Source organism: Anomaloglossus baeobatrachus, chromosome 5 (genome assembly GCF_048569485.1).
Source record: "Anomaloglossus baeobatrachus isolate aAnoBae1 chromosome 5, aAnoBae1.hap1, whole genome shotgun sequence".
Classification (NCBI taxonomy): Eukaryota; Metazoa; Chordata; class Amphibia; order Anura; family Aromobatidae; genus Anomaloglossus; species Anomaloglossus baeobatrachus.
In genome coordinates, this window is record NC_134357.1 from 539883993 (window position 1) to 539905014 (window position 21022).

At 48.9% G+C, this 21022-nt stretch overlaps 1 protein-coding gene across 4 annotated transcripts in view; it reads left to right on the top strand.

The window, feature by feature from the left end:
• The window catches only part of CEP85 (centrosomal protein 85), a 162880-nt gene that overhangs the window by 32249 nt on the left and 109609 nt on the right, over positions 1–21022 (top strand). For all 4 annotated transcript variants that reach the window (XM_075351101.1, XM_075351104.1, XM_075351103.1 and 1 more), the window contains one exon: positions 5870–5981. In XM_075351101.1, coding sequence (XP_075207216.1) covers positions 5870–5981 — 112 coding nt within the window. The remainder of the gene's footprint in view (positions 1–5869; positions 5982–21022) is intronic.

Sequence of the window (21022 nt, forward strand, 5' to 3'; positions counted from 1 at the left end):
TGAGCAAAGGGTCTGAATACTTATGACCATGTGATATTTCAGTTTTTCTTGTTTAATAAATTTGCAAATAGTTCTACATTTGTTTATGCGGAGGGAGAAAGGTGGGACATCTGTTGTCGGTGGTGACGGCAGCCCAGAGACAATCATCCTTTGTGCATTGCATTCGCACCACAACGGGTGATTTGGTTACGGAGGGGGTAGATATTCTGCCTTTTATGAGGAATTATATTCCACTAGAGGGGAGACGAGACAGAGCGACCTAGAGGCTTTCTTAGGTACAATGACATTACCCAAAATTACAGAGACAGAGAAACACAGTCTAGAGGGCCCTATCACACTTGAGGAGAGAGAGAGAGAGAGCTTTGCATGGCATGGCAAATGAAAAAGCCCCGGGGGTAGATGATCTACCGGTGGAGGTATACAAATCTTTGGAAGAAATACTCTTACCTAATTTGCTGAGTGTCTTGGTGGAGGCAAGGGAGAGGGGGATACTGCCAGTCTATGAGGGAGGCGATAATAAAGGCCCCGTCACACTAAGCAACATCGCTAGCAACATCGCTGCTAACGAACAACTTTTGTGACGTTGCTAGCGATGTTGCTGTGTGTGACATCCAGCAACAACCTGGCCCCTGCTGTGAGGTCGTTGGTTGTTGCTGAATGTCCTGGGCCATTTTTTAGTTGTTGCTGTCCCGCTGTGAAGCACAGATCGCTGTGTGTGACAGCGAGACAGCAACAACTAAATGTGCAGGCAGCAGGAGCCGGCTTCTGTGGAGGCTGGTATCCACAGTAAACATCGGGTAACCAAGAAGCCCTGTCCTTGGTTACCCGATATTTACCTTCGATACCAGCCTCCGCCGCTCTCACTGTCAGTGCCGGCTCCTGCTCTGTGCACATGTAGCTAGCTGCAGGACACATCGGGTTAATTAACCCGATGTGTGCTGTAGCCAGGAGAGCAGGGAGCCAGCGCTAAGCAGTGTGCACTGCTCCCTGTCTGTGCACATTTAGCTGCAGTACACATCGGGTAATTAACCCGATGTGTGCTGTAGCTAGGAGAGCAGGGAGCCAGCGCTAAGCGGTGTGCGCTGCTCCCTGCTCTGTGCACATGTAGCTGCAGCACACATCGGGTAATTAACCCGATGTGTGCTGTAGCTAGGAGAGCAAGGAGCCAGCGCTCAGTGTGCGCTGCTCCCTGCTCTCTGCACGTGTAGCTCCGTGCGGTGGTAACCAAGGTAAATATCGGGTTGGTTACCGATATTTACCTTAGTTACCAAGCGCAGCATCTTCCACGCGGCGCTGGGGGCTGGTCACTGGTTGCTGGTGAGCTCACCAGCAACTCGTGTAGCCACGCTCCAGCGATCTCTGCCAGGTCAGGTTGCTGGTGGGATCGCTGGAGCGTCGCAGTGTGACATCTCACCAGCAACCTCCTAGCAACTTACCAGCGATCCCTATCGTTGTTGGGATCGCTGGTAAGTTGCTTAGTGTGACGGTACCTTAACAGTAATACCTAAAGAGGATAAGGATCCAAAAGTCCCCGAATCATACAGGTCTATCTCACTGTTAACGACGGCTGTAAAAATTTTGGCCAAAGTACTCTCTAATAGATTAACAGAAGTGATATCTACCCTAATCCACCAGGATCAGTCGGGTTTTATGCCTAATAGATCCTTGGCCAAAAATTATACGACGATTATACCTTAACATGCAACTGCCGGTGGACAATCCGGGACAGAGAGTAATAGCTTCATTAGATGCTCATAAAGCATTTGACAGTGTGGAATGGAGACACCTGTGCGGAGTGCTAAGACATATGGGATTTGGCCCTAAATTTTTATCCTGGAAACAGCTGTTATATACTAGACCAGTAGCTAAAGTGAGGATTAATGGAATGTTGTCACACACGGTGGATCTACAAAGGGGTACTCGCCAAGGATGTCTGCTCTCGCCTCTCCTTTTTGCTCTGGCAGTGGAACCACTGGCGGCTGCTATACGGCAGAACAGAGACATAAAGGGATTTGTATATGGCCATCTAGAAAAGAAGATAGCCCTCTATGCAGACGACATTCTATTACTTCTGGGAGACCCAGGGGCATCGTTGAGCTGTGCCATGCAGGTGATTGAGCGGTACGGGGGATCTCTGGACTGACTATCAATTGTACCAAATCGAATCTGTTTCAGGTGGACGTGGGAGTGGATAGGTCGATCCTGGGTGATGAGGTCAACAGACTGCGGGTTGTGGACCAGTTTAGATATCTGGGCATTCAGGTATCCATGCCAATTGGGAATTATATTACTATTAGTCTAGTCCCTTTGCTGACGCAACTGTGAAGTAAGATAACTGCTTGGAATAAGCTTTATTTATCAGTAATAGGACGGATTAATCTTATTAAAATGGTGCTTATGCCCAAGATACTCTTTGTTGCACAAGTCTCCTGTTTGGATCCCTCAGAGTCACTTTAAGGAGATTGATTCCATTTTCCGTGCTCTAATATGGAAGAACAAACAAGCCAGACTTAAACTCGAGACGCTACAGAGACCGAAGGATGAGGGGGGGCTAGCACTACCAAATCCGGGAATATATTATCTGGCAGCTCAAAGTCAACATTTCAGGGGATGGGCAGATTTAGGGGTGGTAGACCCAGCATCCAGACTGTTAGGGCATGTTCTCCATTGGAAGCCATTAGTGTTCGGACTGAAGGACGATCATTTGGGAGAATAGGAAAAACGAGCCCCACACTTGGCCTGATGAATAGAATCTTGAGGAAGATCAAGCAAATAAGAGAGATTACAGCAATAACTGAATTCTCTCCGTTGTGGGACAATGAAAACTGCTGAGATATACAAGATAGGCAAAATTAAGGAATGGGCACGTAAAGGTATATGGTATATAGGGAAAATTCTTAGCCAGGGGCCTCTGAAATTGTTTATACAAATAGAGGATGAGTTTGGGATATCCCCACTTGGGTGGTACCAGTACAAACGGTTGGCGTATTCAGTGGTGGCTCAGGGGGTAAAGCAATCATTGCTGGTGCAGGCAGACCTAGTACTGAAATATGTGTGTAGTAATGGACCCACAAGAGGAATCATATCTACTATATATAGGGACCTACTACATACATATTTGCTTGATCACCCTCTAAACACTAGGACTAAATGGGAGGCAGAGATAGACGGGATTACTGATGAGGTATGGGATAGTGTTTTGGAATACATACCGAAATTATCAATGAGTGAACCAGCAAGATTATCCCACCTCTACGTAGTGCATAGGGCATATAGATCCCCGCTAATTATGTGTAAAATGGGATTGGAGGAGTAACTCCGACTGTCCTAGATGTAATGGAGAAGGTGCCGGCATTTTCCACATGATGTGGATGTGCCCCAGGTTGGCACCCTTTTGGATAACTGTTCTTAATAGAATAGAAGGAGCTTATAGATGTAAACGTCCCAGACGACCCCTGGTATGTCTTCTAGGTTACGTGGAAGAAATTAGAGTAGACAACAATTTTAAAATAGTGATAGCCAGATTGCTGTATGCGGCAAGGAAAGTACCGTATTTTTCGCTTTATAAGATGCACCCCAAATTTAGACATAAAAAAAGGTAAAAAAATTAAAATGGGGTCCGTCTTATACACCGGTGTTGTCTTATCGGAGGGGGGCAGCAGTGGTGGTGAAGTGGGGTCACAGGAGGCAGAGATGTTGCTGGCCGGTGCGGCGGGTCAGTGGCGGCGGGGTCCCTGGTGGCAGGTGCGGCGGGGTCCCTGGTGGCAGGTGCGGCGGCGGGGTCCCTGGTGGCAGGTGCGGCGGGGTCCCTGGTGGCAGGTGCGGCGGCGCCCGTGGTGGCAGGTGCGGCGGCGCCCGTGGTGGCAGGTGCGGCGGCGCCCGTGGTGGCAGGTGCGGCGGCGCCCGTGGTGGCAGGTGCGGCGGCGTCCGTGGTGGCAGGGGCGGCGGGTCAGTAGTGGCAGTAGCAGCAGCGGCGGGTGAGTGGTGCAGCAGGCACCAAGGGCTCCATCTGCGCACGCGCTGACTCCCGGAGCGGCACGTGCGCAGATAAAGCTCTCATCCAAGATCTCCATCTGTGCACGCGCCCGCTCCTGACGCCATCATTTTGAAACTGAGCCGCGGACACACTGGGTAACCTGCTGCACAGCCGCCCGCACGCACAGAGTGGCAGCCAGCAGGCTGCCCGCCCACCTGCACAGAGAGGCAACCGGCACCGACAGGCACCCGGCTGCCACCCGCACGCAAGCACAGCTACCCGACCGCTTACAGGCACCCGGCCGCCCGATCACCGCTCAGACAGGACCCCCAGGTAAAGCTATATTCGGATTTTAAGACGCACTCCTCATTTTCCTCCCAAATTTTTGGAAGGAAAAGTGCGTCTTATAATCCAAAAAATACGGTAATTGCCAAACACTGGATGCAGGGGGACCCACCGACTAGAGGGGAATTTGTTGCATATGTTAATCATATTGTTCGAATGGAGAGAAGCATATATGGGAAAATGAAACAACTTGCACTTTTTGATAGATTGTGGAATCCGTGGTTGCAATATGGATAAATATTAGAGTTGGGAGATGTTGGACTAGGGGCAGAGATAGTTAGTTCTATACATTCCAATACATGCTTTTGAAGGGTTAAAATGTAAGATCTTTGATATTGATATGGGTAATATGTACGCTGAGGAGGAGGGGATGTTGGGGAGGGAAAGTTTATATTTTCAGCAATAACAAGCAGAACTATAAACAGATGTTTTGTATACTTGGTGAAAAATAAAAATGTATCTGATTAAAATAAATAGTACCCGCAAAACGCAAGTGTCAATGTCTGCAGTGAATAGGGAACTCCGGGATGCTGGCCTTCAGGGCAGAGTGGCAAAGAAAAAGCCATATCTGAGACTGGCTAATAAAAGGAAAAGATTAATATGGGCAAAAGAATACAGACATTGGACAGAGGAACATTGGAAAAAAAGTGTTATGGACAGACAAATCGAAGTTTGAGATGTTTGAATCACACAAAAGATGATTTGTGAGACTGAGAACTACTGAAAAAATGCTGGAGGGAGTGACTGACGCCATCTGTTAAGCATGGTGGAGGCAATGTGATGGTCTGGGGTTGCTTTGTTGCTAGTAAAGTGGTAGATTTGTACAATGTAAAAGGGATTTTGAATAAGAGACTATCACTCATTTTGCAATGTCATGCTATGCCCTGTGGACAGCGCTTGATTGGAGCCAATTTCATCCTACAACAGGACAATGACCCAAAGCACACCTCCAAATTATGCATGAACTATTTAGGCAAGAAGCAGGCAGCTGGTATTCTATCTGTAATGGAGTGGCCAGCCCAGTCACCAGATCTCAACCCTATTGAGCTGTTGTGGGAGCAGCTTGACCGTATGGTATGCAAAAAGTGCCCATCAAGTCATTCCAACTTGTGGCAGGGGCTTCTGGAAGCATGGGGTGAAAAATCACTAGAATACCGCAGCAAATTAACAGCTAGAATGCCAAAGGTCTGTAAAGCTGGAATTGCTGCAAAGGATCATTCTTTGACGAAAGCAAAGTTTGAAGGAGAAAATTATTTAAAGTAAAAATCATTATTTCTAACCTCGTTAACGTCTGGACTATATTTTCTATACATTATGTAACTCATTTGATAAATAAAAGTATGATTTTTCATGGAAAAGACAAAATTGTCTGGGGGATCCCAAACTCTTGAACTGTAGTGTACAAAACTGGCTTCGTCCTTAAGGGGTTAATAGACTAATCCTCTCAAATAATTACATTATAACAGGCAGTTATGCCAGATTTCCATCATAATGTCACAATATATTTGAGGGAAAATAATAATCTATTAAGTTCTTTTATATTTACAGGCAACGTCAGCACATTGCAGTCTTGGAACAGAAATTAAGGGGGGGTGTGGTCCATAGCACTCTACTGAGCCAATCCAATCCATACAATGATATGTATCTGATAAGGTTACAGGTAATTGCATATAACCACTAATGCCTCTATATGTGATCTCTTTAATGTACTGTTTTTGTTTTTTATTTTTGTTAAATTCTAAAATGTACTTTTTAGCAAGAAAAAAAAAAAAATCTTAGAAAACCAACACATAAGACCACACATTTATGTTACAAATATAGAATTTTATTGCTCAACATTAAGTGTATATTGAAAAATTAAAATCTGGGTGACAACGGAAAAAAAAATAAATAAAACACTCTACAGATCTAAGAGCTTAAATTTGTAAACCATTGCATATATCATATGACAGTTGATGTCAAGGCAGCGTCCTCAGAAAAACAGCAGTTAAAGTCCCACACATATAAAAAGTATAATGCTACAAGTTAAAGAGGTATACATTACGTATTCTCGAGTTAAAATGCATCAAAGCTCTGGACAATACAGATCATTATTATGTTCAACCTTTCTCAATTGCAGCGGTTAGTGTAGATTCAAATTACCTTGTGATGAGATGCCTGACATTCAACGATGTCATCTGCTGGCCTCTGATTGGCCAGTGGCTGCCTTTGGTAAAGCTCTACAGAGATTTCTTTTTTTTTTGTTCTCGCTGTAATTTTCTCATGATGTGGCCATGGGTGCTTGAACAATGCAAAATTACTTACTGATAATGTGTTTTTGTTTTTTTTCGAAACCCACAACAGCACCCTTACATTCCCTCCCTGCACTTGGGTGTATCACCAGTGTTTTATCTTTTACCTTCTCACGTGGACATATGATGGTTATGGTTAAGCGTTATGTTAATATTTTCCGTTGAAGGTCCTTTCATGCTCTGCAACCAACTAATGCGGAGAGAGGTGCCACCCTTTTTATCCTTTTTAGGTTTCCTGTCCTTGAAGAGCGAATCCCCTCTCTAGTGGTGCTGGCATGGGTTCTGAAAAAACACCTTACCAGTATGTAATTTTCGTATTTCTTGTTCCCTTTTTTCACAGTTGACACCCAGATCTATTTTTTTCAATACAAATTTTAATTCTGGACAATTACATTTTATTTTTTAACATACAGTGGAACCTTGGTTAACGAGAACAATCCGTTCTGGGAGTGTGCTTGTAAACCAAGTTACTCATTCAGCAAAGCAAGATTTCCCATAAGAAATCATTGCAATGCAGACAATTCGTTCCACAACTTGTTAAATGTCCCATCCTGGTCCTCTATTGTGTCATTCCAAACACGCACAAACACACACAAACATGTACATATTATGCTCACCTTACCTTCCGTTCCATCGCCGCTCTCCTGGGACTTGCTGTTCGCTAGTACGGGCAAGTGTGGGTAAGAGCGCGGTGAATGTACGGAACCGGAAGTGTGTGCGGTGAGGATTTTGCTTGTACAGCAAGGCTTTCTCGTAAACCGGGTTACAAATTTACAGAAAGCTTTGCTTGTTAAGCGAAATTCTCGTTACATGGGTTACTCGTTAAACGAGGTTCCACTGTAAATGTGTGGTCATATATGTAGGCTTTATGATCTTTGCTGGTAATGACCACCATTGCATGATTATTGAATTATTGATTACCTCTCTGGCCTACTGGGCTAGCTGCCAATCTCTAGGTGTTGCAAGAAAACAAATCTTGCCAAAAAGTGTGACGTACTTCCCTCTCACGAAGAACTGCTTCTCTCCTCCTGCCCCTCATTGATATAACTGATCAGTGTTAGGCAGTAGTGGAAACTAAGCACATATCAATCCAAATGTCAGTGCAAACAAAAAATATATCTGCATGTTATCACATTGGAAATAATGTTGCACTAAATTGCTGAACTAGAAAAAAGGTTACACACTACATGTACAAGAATTCAAAAGAAGAAAAAAAGTTCTCAAAGAACCAATAAACAGTAAAATATATAGTTTTCATTAAGTATAATTAAAAAGAAATAACAAATGATGTAATAGCCACAAGGTGGCACCACACTGAAAGTTTCATCTCAAACTGGTGTATAACAACGTATATGAAAAGAATATACAATTGCACTGACACAAAAATATTGCAAAGAAATTTATTCAGTATATTCTATTGCACAAAAATAGCTAATATGGCACTGGTCCGAAGTAATATTATACAGGAAAATTTGATAATTGTTAAATGCTATTGCACAAATAAAGTGAAGTAAATAGCCTAAAAATAAAAATGTGGTTTGTGGTAGATAGTGGTTCTGACTTGCTGGATAGTGGATGGAGCACTAGGTCTGCTACTGCATCAGTCATGTGCTTCAAGTTAACAGAAAGCAATAGAGAGGGGTGTTCAATTGCCGCGCCAACAGATCACTCGTTCAGAAGATCAGATTAATGTCACTTTATATTCATGCAGGTCTACGCGTTTCAGGAGCACCTGCCCCCTTTATTTTATTATATATATATATATATATATATATATATATATATATATATATATATATATATATATATATATATATATATATATATATATATATATAATAAACAAATATAATAGACAAAGTGGGGAGAAAATCCTCAAAATCCCAGACGGAACAATATACAAAATCAGAAACTGAAGAATAGGTATTTACCATCCATAGGAACAGTGATAGTGACGAACCCTAAACAAAGGTGTATCCAAATACGTATATTATGCACATAAAAAGCACAAAAATTGTGCAGAAGCATATGTATATACACATAAAAAAATATAAAATTTCTAAATAATATATATATATATATATATATATATATATATATATATATATATATATATATATATATATATATATATATATATATATATATATATATATATATATATATATATATATATATATATATATTTAGAAATTTTATATTTTTTTATGTGTATATACATATGCTTCTGCACAATTTTTGTGCTTTTTATGTGCATAATATACGTATTTGGATACACCTTTGTTTAGGGTTCGTCACTATCACTGTTCCTATGGATGGTAAATACCTATTCTTCAGTTTCTGATTTTGTATATTGTTCCGTCTGGGATTTTGAGGATTTTCTCCCCACTTTGTCTACACATTGGGAACACTCTTGTCCTCGTTGTTCGTTTTCATTGGTTATGGTCCATGGTCTGCTTGTTTACATTTTTTACACTACTCTATTTCTGATAGATCATGTTGGTTTCTCTAGTTCTACCCATTCACTCTTTATTATCTGTTTTGAGGTTGTCTGCCTGTGCGGCCTCTTTTACTGATTTTCGATCTTTGCTTTCCTCTCTTTATCCTCCTTGGTTTGTGCTGTAGATCCCTATATACACGCTCGCACAAGGATCGTGTCCCCACGGTTCTCTACTTCTTTTTCGATCATGGAACTTTGATATTTGTACTAGTCTCTCTTTCTCCCCCCCTTTTTTCTGATCCCTTTGGGTCCTTTTTGGACACAATGGATGCGGGTTATTGTCTCTCCTGGGTCCTTGATCCTGATGCACGTTCACCTTCTATATAGACTCACACTTTCGCTTAGGCGATTATATTTATATTTTTATTTCGTCGTCCTTCTTATGATACACTTTCAGGGTGAGTCTCGGCCCGTGCTACTTTCTACACTGGTGCCTCTTTCCTGTATTCTTCTCCTTCGCTTTACCGCTGATCCAGGCGCTTGCTGGGCCTCCTGATTGTCACGCATGCGCTGTTGGTTGGTTCCCACGGTCTTGAACTTGTTTAACCTGTCGGTTCCAGATACAGATCTTTAACGCATGCGCAGATCTTTTTTTCCCCACGCTCCTGCCCTATAGTAAACTGCTGTCTTTATTCTTTGATCCGGAGCGTTCTATCTGGGGATTTCTCACTTTATTTTTTTATTTTTCTATACACAGACTTACCTACGCTCCATGTCAGAGATGTAGTGGTCACTTTTTTGAATTAAAGCTGTACACTCTCTGGTGTTTCTTTATCTCTGTTTAATTCAACATACACATAATGATGGGGTTCTTTGCGCTCTTGCGACCCCGGTTCTATACAGGTTCACTTCACATATATACACATTCAGTATATGCGGTTTTCTATATATATAATTGCCTTATTCTGTCTGTCTGTCTGTCTTGCTCCAAAATTCTGTCGTTACCGCGACAAGCGTCTCATTGGCCGCTCGCCTCGACTCGGCTCCACCCCTCACGGATTAGCCGCTCACCCAGGCTCCGCCCCCCCACAGATTGGCCTCTTGCCCCGGCCCCCTGCACGCATTGGCAACTCTGCCACGCCCCGCCCCCCCCCTCACGCATTGCACGCTCGCTCTGGCCCCACCCCCCGCACGCATTCCCCAAATTGACACGGAGCCCCGACTCCCAGGTGAGTGCCGTACCCCCGGGAGCCCACAACAGCGTACCCCGGCAACCCAGCCGACACATACCCTCGCATTGCTGGGGTAGCCGGCGTACGCTGGTGTGGGCTCCCGTGCGTGCGGGGGGCGGGGTACGCTGGTAACCATGGTACACATCGGGTAATATTGTGTAGCATGGTTACCAGCGTACACCGGCTCCCAGGTGAGCGCATCAAGGTCCTGCAGCGGCGGAACACACACACACACACACACACACACACACACACACACACACACACACACACACACACACACACACACACACACACACACACACACACACACACACACACACACACACACACACACACACACCCCGGAGGGCACAGGCAGAAGTGCGGTGTGAGTGTATGCGATCAGATGTGTGCGTGTATACTGTCTGATGTGTGACTGTGGAGCACGATGGGGGGTGCACAGCATGGGGAATGGAGCACGATGGGGAGTGCGCAGCATGGGGGGATGGAGCACGATGGGGGGTGCGCAGCATGGGGGATGGAGCACGATGGGGGGTGCGCAGCATGGGGGATGGAGTACGATGGTGGGTACGCAGCATGGGGGATGGAGCACGATGGGGGGTGCACACCTCCCCCCCAAAACACACACACACACACACACACACACACCACACACATACACATACACACACACACACACACACACACACACACACACACACCGCCACACACGCACTGCACAACACACCACACACACACTGGGAACCACAAACACCGCCCTACACAGACACCCAACACGCAAACACCGCGGCACACACAAATATACGCACATACCGCACAACACACACATTGCACAAAACATACCTCCCCCCAAAACACCCACACACACCCCACACCCACACAAACCGCGCAACACACACAACGCTACAGACACACAGCGCTCCACAAACAACGCAACACACAAACACCGCTCTCACCCCCGCCATACCCAGACAACAACACCCAGAAAATGTACAGCGCCCTACACAAACACTTGGTAAGTACACACAACAACATATATATATATCTCTCTATCTCTCTCTATCTCTCTCTCTCTATCTCTATCTCTATCTCTCTCTCTATCTCTCTCCACAATACGTAAATTCTAGAATACCCGATGCGTAGAATCGGGCCACCTTCTAGTATATGTATATACACGTACACGTGTAATTTTTGTTGACACACACTCCAAATAATATACACCCCCCTGTTTTTGTGTTGTATTTATATACTGTTTTATTTCTTCATCGTTCCTTATGGGAGACCCAGACCATGGGTGTATAGCTTCTGCCTCCGGAAGGCATACAAAGTACTACACTAAAAGTGTAGCTCCTCCCTCCGAGCATATACACTCCCCGGATGACAAATCCAACCAGTTCAATGCTTTGTGTTCAGGAGGTCACACACACACATGCATCCTCTGATTTTTGATTTCAAAGATTTGGAAGAAAAGCGGGTCCAATCTGGACTCCCGGCATGTCCCTTCTCACTCCACTGTGTCGGCGGTGCTGTTAAGGTTGATTTTACAAGGCTGGAGCCTTCACATGCCGCGCTCCTTCACCATCCTCTGAGGCTCTGGCTTGAAGTGGGAGCCATCACGGTTCTCACTGCTTTGCAGGAGACCGGTCTCCATCCGCAGCCCTTTTCAGGATCCTGCCGGACGGAGCGCTCACCTCCCAGGGACCTGGCACCTGCGTCTCACAAGCTAAGTACTGAGACGTTATTACCACAGACAGTGGTCTTTCCAGGGGTCCCTTGTACTTTATATGTTGGGGAGAGTGTGTTTTATAACTGTGTTAACATTTCCGGCCGGTTCTCCAGTTTTCACTGGAGAACCGCGCCGATGGTGCCTGCACGCTGGCCGCATGTTTAAATCTAGGCCCCGGCTTCGCCTGAGGCCTAGTTTTGATTCTCTACTTCTGCATGTCAGTCAGTGCAGAGGGACAGTGTGGCTCCGCCCAGCGGCTGTTCAGCACAGGGAACGGACACTCCTCACTGAGGAAGGATTCCCTCCCCTGTATACCTCATTTGCCCTCCAGATCCTGCTCTGAGTAGGCCCCGCCCCCTCTCCTCGCTCCGGCGCCATTTTCTCAGCGTTCTCAATGTCTGCATTAACCACATTGTGACAAATGGAGGCCTGGGCTGGGGGATCTGGAGGGCACAGAGATGTCCCTATGTTAAACGGTCTGGCAAGCCACAACCTCCGGTTGTGCAGCTGCTTATATACTCTGTTTATTTACTCTGCTGGGGGTCATTCTGGACAGAGCCCCCACTTCTGCAGCATGTCTCACATCAGAGCAAGGCTGCAAGGCTGTTCTTATTATACACTGCATGTAGACTCGTACTGCCTGTACCGATCACATAACCACATTGTGATGCTTGCTCTAACATAGTGGTCTCTCAGCCTGGAAGCTCATCAGTGGTCCCTCCAGCTGCTCCGGCTCCGGTGGCTGATCCCCCGGTTTGGGCAGAATCCCTCTCTCCAGGGGACAGCTGTCCCGGACACTGCTGAGTATGCATCAGCCCCCTTCTCAGGGCGCTTCTGCTGCTACGGCTCGCTCAGCAAAGCTCACAGAGGGTTCCTCATCTGGTCTCAGTCCCCGTCCTCCTAAAATGGAGTCGCAGGGTCCCCTTTCCTTCCTCGTCCCGCAGCTCTGATTCACGAGCCGACTCGCAGGACGAGGAGGATGCTTTTACTAGGGGCTCGGACGCTACGTCATGTACATTGATCTGTCCGAAGGTGACGCAGATGCTAATGATTTGATTGCGTCCATTATATTTGTACTGGACTTCAATCAGCCTGTATCAGGGGTGCATTCCACTCTGGAAGAAAGGCATTAGTATACCTTAAGAGAACAAGGAGTGTGTTCCTTAACCACTCCAGTTTGTCAGCCCACTGTGTCCAAGCCCAGAGCCTGTCCTGACAGACGCTTCCCAAAGCGTGGTTCTGATGACTGTTTCCCCCTCCCACCAGTGGTGGTCAGGGAGTGGGCTCATTCACCAAGGGTGGACCCTCCGGTGTCTAGGCTTTCAGCCCGGACAGTTGTATCAGTGGCTGACGGCTCCTCTCTAAGGATCCCACTGTCCGCCAGGTTGTCCTTCTGGCCAAATCTATATATGAGGCAGCAGGGGCCTCGTTCTCCCCATCTTTTGCAGCAGTGCGGGCTCTCAAAGCCATCTCTGCTTCTCTGGAGGAGATGCATCCCCTCACCTAGGGACATTAGGCCCGAAGTGGTTGCCTTAACTTCCAGGCTTCAGTCTTTTCATCCTAGGCCATGTCTGCCATGCTGGAGACTGTCACCGCACTGCGGTGGCCTCGGCTACTTCCCTCGCTATCCGCAGGCTCCTGTGGCTTCGAGAGTGGAAGGCAGATGCTTTTCAGAAGTTCCTTGCTGGGTTCCCTTGCTGGGACCAGTCTATTCGGTGAACAACTGGATGAAATTATTACGGACGTTTTTTGGCAGGAAGAGTACTTCCATGCCACAAACCCAGTAAACCTGTCCAGGGAGGAACCAGATGAGGTTTCGTTCCTTTCGTTCCTCTAACTGGTCGTCCTCTAAGCCCTCGGCCTCGTCCACTAACTCAGCCAAGGTCCGTAAACCAACTGGCGCATGAAGACGCGTCCTCAGAAGTCCGCAGGAGCTGCGGCCACCAGGCAGCCTCCTCTTGATTATCTGGCCGCGCCAGCAACGTCCTTGGTCGGTGGCAGGCTCTCCCTCTTGGGCGACGTGTGGTTTCAACACGTCTTCGATCAGTGGGTGTGGGTTACCATCTCCCACGGCTACAGAATGGAATTCTATCCAGCCCGCCAAACAGATTTTTTCTGTCAACTCCCCCCTGCTCCAAGGCCGCCGCCTTCTCACAGGCCGTGGCATTCTTGCAGGCCAATGGAGTAATTGTACCAGTTCCCAGTTCCCGGTTCTGAGATTTCTACTCAAATCTCTTCCTAGTCCCCGAAAGGGACGGTGCTTTCCGACCTGGATCTCAAGCTTCTCAACAAGCATTTCAGGTGCGGCATTTTTGCATGGAATCTCTGCGATCAGTCAATGACCCAAGGAGATTTCTTAGCATCCATCGACATCAGTCTTTCTACTTGTGCCAACCGCAGTTTCTCACCAGCGTTGGCTACGTTTTGTAATCGGAGAGGAACATTTCCAATTCGTGGCTCTCCCCTTCGGGTTCGCCACGGCCCCTCGTGTATTCACAAGGTGATGACAGCAGTGGTTGCTGTTCTGCACCTCCAGGGGTTAGTAGTGATTCCTTTCCTGGACGACCTTCTAGTAAGGCTTCATCCAGTGCAGACTGTCAGTGGAGTGTCTCGCTCACTCTCGCCACGCTTGCAAGTCCACTCTGACTCCGACCCAGGACCTTGCGTCCCTAGGGATGCAATTCGAGACTCTGCTGGCGCTTGTGAAGCTGCCCTTAGTCAAACAGCAGTCCCTTCATCTGGCGGTTCGCTCTCTGCTGAGGCTCCGCCGTCATTCCATCAGGTGCTGGGTCAGATGGTGGCGTCAACGGAAGCGGTTCCCTTTGCCAGTCCCATCTGCGTCCCCTGCAGCTGGACATTCTCCGCTGTTGGGACAAGCGGACCTCTTCCTTGCACAGGCTGGTGGCTCTGTCGCCACAGACCAGGAGCTCTCTTTAGTGGTGACTTCGGCCCCTCTCTCTGAGGGACGCTCCTTTCTGGCCCCGTCCTGGGTGATTCTCACCACGGATGCCAGTCTATCCGGCTGGGGAGCAGTGTTTCTCCACCACCGAGCACAGGGCACTTGGACTCCGTCCGAATCAGCCCTCTCAATCAATGTGCTGGAAATCAGGGCTGTACTCCTAGCTCTCGTAGTTTTTCACCACCTGTCGGTGGGCAAGCACATTCGAGTCCAGTCAGACAACGCGATAGCAGTTGCCTACTTCAATCACCAAGGCGGGACTCGCAGCCGCCTAGCAATGTTGGAAATTCAACGTATTTCTTCAGTGGACGGAGGACTCCAAGTCCACCATATCCGCAGTCCACATCCCAGGCGTTGAAAACTGGGAGGCAGATTATCTCAGCGGTCAAACCGTGGACAGCGGCGAGTGGGCCCTGCATCCGGCAGTGTTCCGGTCAATCTGCCGCAGGCGGGGCATTCCGGAAGTGGATCTAATGGCATCCCGGCACAACAACAAGGTCCCGGTTTACGTGGCTCGCTCCCACGATCCTCAGGCCTTGGCAGCGGACGCGCTGGTTCAAGATTGGTCCCAGTTCCGTCTGGCCTACGTGTTTCCCCCCTAGTTCTCTTGCCCAGAGTCCTGCGCAAGATCAGAATGGAGGGCCGTCGGGTCGTACTCATCGCCCCAGACTGGCCCAGGCGAGCTTGGTTCCCAGATCGCCTCAGTTTGTCCGTAGAGGTGCCGTGGCATCTCCCGGACCGGCCAGACCTTCTCTCACAGGGTCCGTTTTTCCGCCAGAATTTTGCGGCTCTCAGATCGACGGCGTGGCTCTTGAGCCCTGAATCCTTACGGCTTCAGGCATTCCTTCAGAGGTCATCTTCACTATGACTCAGGCTCGGAAGTCTTCCTCGGCCAGGATTTACCACAGGACTTGGAGAATTTTCCTGTCCTGGTGTCGTTCTTCCGGCCATGCCCCTTGGCCGTTTTTCCTTGCCGACCATCCTGTCCTTTCTACAGTCCGGTCTGCAGCTAGGACTGTCCCTCAATTCCCTCAAGGGACAGGTCTCGGCTCTGTCAGCGTTGCTCCAGCGGCGTATCGCCCGGCTGGCCCAGGTGCGCACCTTCATGCAGGGCGCATCTCACATCATTCCGCCTTACCGGCGGCCTCTGGATCCCTGAGACCATGATCTGGTCCTCACGGCCTTACAGCTTTTGAGCCTCTTAGGGAGGTTTCGTTGTTTCATCTTTCACAGAAAAGTGGTTTTTCTGGTGGCCATAATTTCTCTCAGGAGAGTCTCTGATTTGACTGTGCTCTCTTCGGAGTCACCCTTTTTGGTTTTTTTCACCAAGACAAGGTGGTTCTCCGTCCGACTCCGGGCCTTCTCCCTAAGGTGGTGTCTCCTTTCCACCTTAACCAGGACATTGCATTGTCTTCCCTTTGTTCGGCCCCTGTGCATCGCTTTGAGAAAGCGTTGCATGCTTTAGATTTGGTGCGGACGCTCCGGATCTATGTGTCACGCACCGCTGTTCTTAGGCGGGGCACCCCTCTTTTTGTGCTGACCACAGGTCAGCGCAAGGGTCTCTCTGCTTCTAAACCGACCCTAGCGCGTTGGATTAGGTCGGCCATATCCGATGCCTACCAATGTTCTCAGGTGCCTCCCCCGCCGGGGATTAAGGCGCACTCGACCAGAGCTGTCGGTGCCTCTTGGGCTACGGCTCAGCAGGTCTGTCAGGCTGCCACTTGGTCTAGTCTGCACACCCTTTCGAAGCACTACCAAGTGCATGCTCATGCTTCGGCAGATGCGAGCTTGGACAGACGCACCCTTCGGACGGCTGTCGCCCATTTGTGAAGTTAGGTTTGCCTACTTCTCAGTTTGTTTATTCCCACCCATGGACTGCTTTGAGATGTCCCATGGTCTGGGTCTCCCATAAGGAACGATGAAGAAAAAGAGAATTTTGTTTACTTACCGTAAATTCTTTTTCTTATAGTTCCGACATGGGAGACCCAGCACCCTCCCTGTTGCCTGTTGGCAGCTTTCTTGTTCCGTGTGTTTTCACCGGCTGTTGTTGTAGACAGAGGTTCCAGTTATTCCGGGTTTTACTCTATCTCTACTTATGGGTGGATGTCCTCCTTCAGCTTTTGCACTAAACTGGTTGGATTTGTCATCCGGGGAGTGTATATGCTCGGAGGGAGGAGCTACACTTTTAGTGTAGTACTTTGTGTGCCCTCCGGAGGCAGAAGCTATACACCCATGGTCTGGGTCTCCCATGTCGGAACTATAAGAAAAAGAATTTACGGTAAGTAACAAAATTCTCTTTCTTCAGCGCTCTATTGGGAGACCCAGACGATTGGGGTATAGCTACTGCCCTCTGGAGGCCACACAAAGCACTACATTAAAAGTGCAAGGCCCCTCCCACTCTGGCTATACCCCCCCGTGGTATCACGGGTTCTCCAGTTTTAGCTTTGTGTGCGAAGGAGGTCAGACATTCCATGCATAGCTCCACAGATTTTAGTCAGCAGTAGCTGCTGACGGTTTCGGATGGAAGAAAAGAGGACACATATAGTGTCCCCAGCATGCTCCCTTCTCACCCCTGGATGGTGTTGTAAGGTTGAGGTACCTATTGCTGGTACAGGGGCTGGAGCCCCACATGCTGTTTTCCTTCCACATCCCCTGGTAGGGCTCTGTGGAAGTGGGATCCTGCCGGCCTCTCAGCTCTGATGCCGGGCTCCATCCACAGACCCATTAGAACCTGATGGATTCGGAGCAGGAGTACGATCAGGGACAGGGCCCTGCATCTTACAGGTACTCTGTGTCCCCGGCAGGCACAGACACACTCCGGGCTGGCTGGGTGTTGTAGTGCGCCGGGGACCGCAATGTTGGAGTTAGTGTCCCTACAGATTACTGGGGGATGTTTTGTGTATGGGAACGCAGCGCCGACCCCCTCTGGACCGGGCGGCGCTGCTGTGACTTGTGGTGCGCCGGGGATCCGCCGTCCGCGCTTTTACGGCGGCGGCGGTTATAACTTTAGTCCCCGGCTTTTTGGGCCTAGGACGCCGGCAGCTCCGTTTCGTTCCCGCCCCCACCCTGTCATTCAGGGTAGGGGAGAGACGCTGTTCGCAAGCAGCGACGAGGGCTGGAGCCTGATTTACATGCTCCAGCCCTCACACTATGCACAGAGGGAAGCAGGCTTCCCGCTCTTGGCCAGGAACGCCCAGGGCCCGCCCCCCTTCCTCTCTCGAGACGCAGGCAGCCATTACATGCATGCCTGGCTGGAGGAAGGACGCAAGGCTCTGGGAGACCTGGACTAGGGGCTATCTGGCGACCACACACCCGCTTTTTAAGCGGGCGGTAAGCGTTTTTTCTGTGCTGGTCCCTCTAGTGCCTCACTGTGTATCAGTGTACTGGATACAGTTATATAGATATTGTATTTCTTGCACGGTGAGGTGCGCTTCTGGCTGCATATCCCAGATCGCTCTGTGGAAGCAGCAACATGTCATCCTCAAAACGCAAGGCGGCCAAGGCAAAAAGGGCTGTGTATACTGCGTGTGCTGCATGTGGGGCTAATCTGCCAGCAGGCTCTGATGACCCCCATTGTGTGCAATGCTCTGACCCGGTGCTGCTTCGCCAGCCGGAGTCAGGAGAGGTAGCGACCCAGGCTGAGACGCTTGTAAGTTCTGCCCCGGTGACAGGGACGGACTTTGCAGTTTTTGCAGATAATATGTCTGTATCTATGGCAAAAATCCTTGAGACCTTGCAATCTATGCATGGGGCTCAGTCTCTGGGCACGGCGAGGCCTCTGTCCTCAGGTCCCCCTTACTTGGAATGTATCCAGCCCACAGGGGGGTCCCCGGCTTCACAGGCCGAGGATTATGACTCAGATGATGGCCCCAGCCACCCTAAGCGAGCTCGCTGGGAAAGACCCTCGACGTCTTCACACTGCTCAGGGTCTCAGCGCAATCAGTCTCCCTGTGATGTGTCTGATGAGAGTGATCAGGAATCCACTACTGGAACCCCTCTCAACCTGGATACCCCGGATGGGGACGCCATGGTAGACGACCTTATCTCAGCCATCAATAGGCTGTTGGATATTTCTCCCCCAGCCCCTTCAGCAGAAGAGGCGGCTGCGGAGCAGGAAAAGTTTCGTTTCCTTTATCCCAAGCGTAAATTGAGTGCTTTGTTAGATCATTCTGACTTCAGAGAATCAATCCAGAAGCACGACGCTCACCCGGAAAGGCGTTTCTCTAAACGATCTAAAGATACGCGTTTCCCTTTCCCCCCTGAGGTGGTCAAGCGCTGGACACAGTGTCCAAAGGTGGACCCCCCGATTTCCAAACTTGCAGCTAGATCCATAGTTGCAGTGGAGGATGGCGCTTCACTTAAAGATGCCAATGACAGACAGATGGACCTTTGGTTAAAATCTGTCTATGAAGCTATAGGCGCGTCATTTGCTCCGGCATTCGCAGCCGTCTGGGCACTCCAGGCTATTTCAGCTGGCTTAGCAAAGGTGGATGCTATCATGCATCCAGCAGTGCCGCAAGTGGCGCACCTTACCACGCAGATGTCGGCGTTTGCGTCTTACGCTATCAATGCGGTCCTAGAATCTACCAGTCGCACCTCAATGGCGTCCGCCAATTCGGTAGTTTTGCGCAGAGCCTTGTGGTTAAAGGACTGGAAAGCGGATGCTGGTTCCAAAAAATGTTTAACCAGTTTGCCTTTGTCTAGAGAGAGACTGTTTGGCGAGCCATTGGCTGACATCATTAAGCAGTCCAAGGGTAAAGACTCCTCTTTACCACAACCCAGAACACCCAAACCTCAGCAGAAAAAGTGGCAGCAGAGGTTTCAGTCCTTTCGAGGTTCGGGCAAGACACCATTTACCTCGTCCAAAGGGACTCAGAGGACGCAAAGAAACTCAGATTCGTGGCGGACTCACACACGCCCCAAGAAAGCAAATGGAGGTACCGCTTCCAAAGCGGCTACCTCATGACTTCCAGCCCCCCCCCTCCGCATCGCCGGTCGGGGGCAGGCTCTCCCGCTTTTCCGGCATTTGGATGTCACAGGTCAAAGACCGGTGGGTGACGGACATTTTGTCTCGCGGGTACAGAATCGAGTTCAATTCTCGTCCTCCAGCTCGGTTCTTCAGAACCTCCCCACGGCCAGACCGAGCAGATGCTCTGCTGCAGGCGGTGGATTCCCTAAAAGCGGAAGGAGTGGTTATCCCAGTCCCTCCTCAGGAACAAGGGCAAGGGTTTTACTCCAATCTCTTTGTGGTTCCAAAAAAGGACGGCTCGTTCCGTCCTGTTCTGGACCTAAAACGGCTCAACAAGCATGTGCACGCCAGGAGGTTCCGGATGGAAACCCTCCGCTCTGTCATTGCCTCAATGTCCAGAGGAGACTTCCTTGCCTCAATAGACATCAGAGATGCTTATCTCCACGTGCCAATTGCTACAGAACATCAACGTTTTCTACGTTTTGTGATAGGAGACGACCATTTTCAGTTCGTAGCTCTTCCATTTGGTCTGGCGACAGCCCCACGGGTCTTCACCAAGGTCATGGCGGCGGTGGTAGCAGTCTTGCACTCTCAGGGACACTCGGTGATCCCTTACCTAGACGATTTATTGGTCAAAGCTCCCTCTCAGGAGGCATGCCAACTCAGCCTGAATGCTACGCTGGAGACTCTACAGTCTTTCGGATGGATCATCAACTTTCCAAAGTCGATCCTATCACCGACTCAGTCACTAACGTATCTTGGCATGGAGTTTCATACTCTAGCAGCGATAGTGAAGCTTCCGCTGGACAAGCAGCGGTCACTACAGACAGGGGTGCAATCTCTCCTGCAGGGCCAGTTGCATCCCTTGCGGCGCCTCATGCATTTCCTAGGGAAGATGGTGGCAGCCATGGAAGCAGTTCCCTTTGCGCAGTTTCATCTGCGCCCACTTCAATGGGACATTCTCCGCCAATGGGACGGGAAGTCAACGTCCCTGGACAGGAAAGTCTCGCTTTCCCAGACGGCCAAAGACTCTCTACAATGGTGGCTCCTTCCCGCATCATTGTCTCAGGGAAGATCCTTC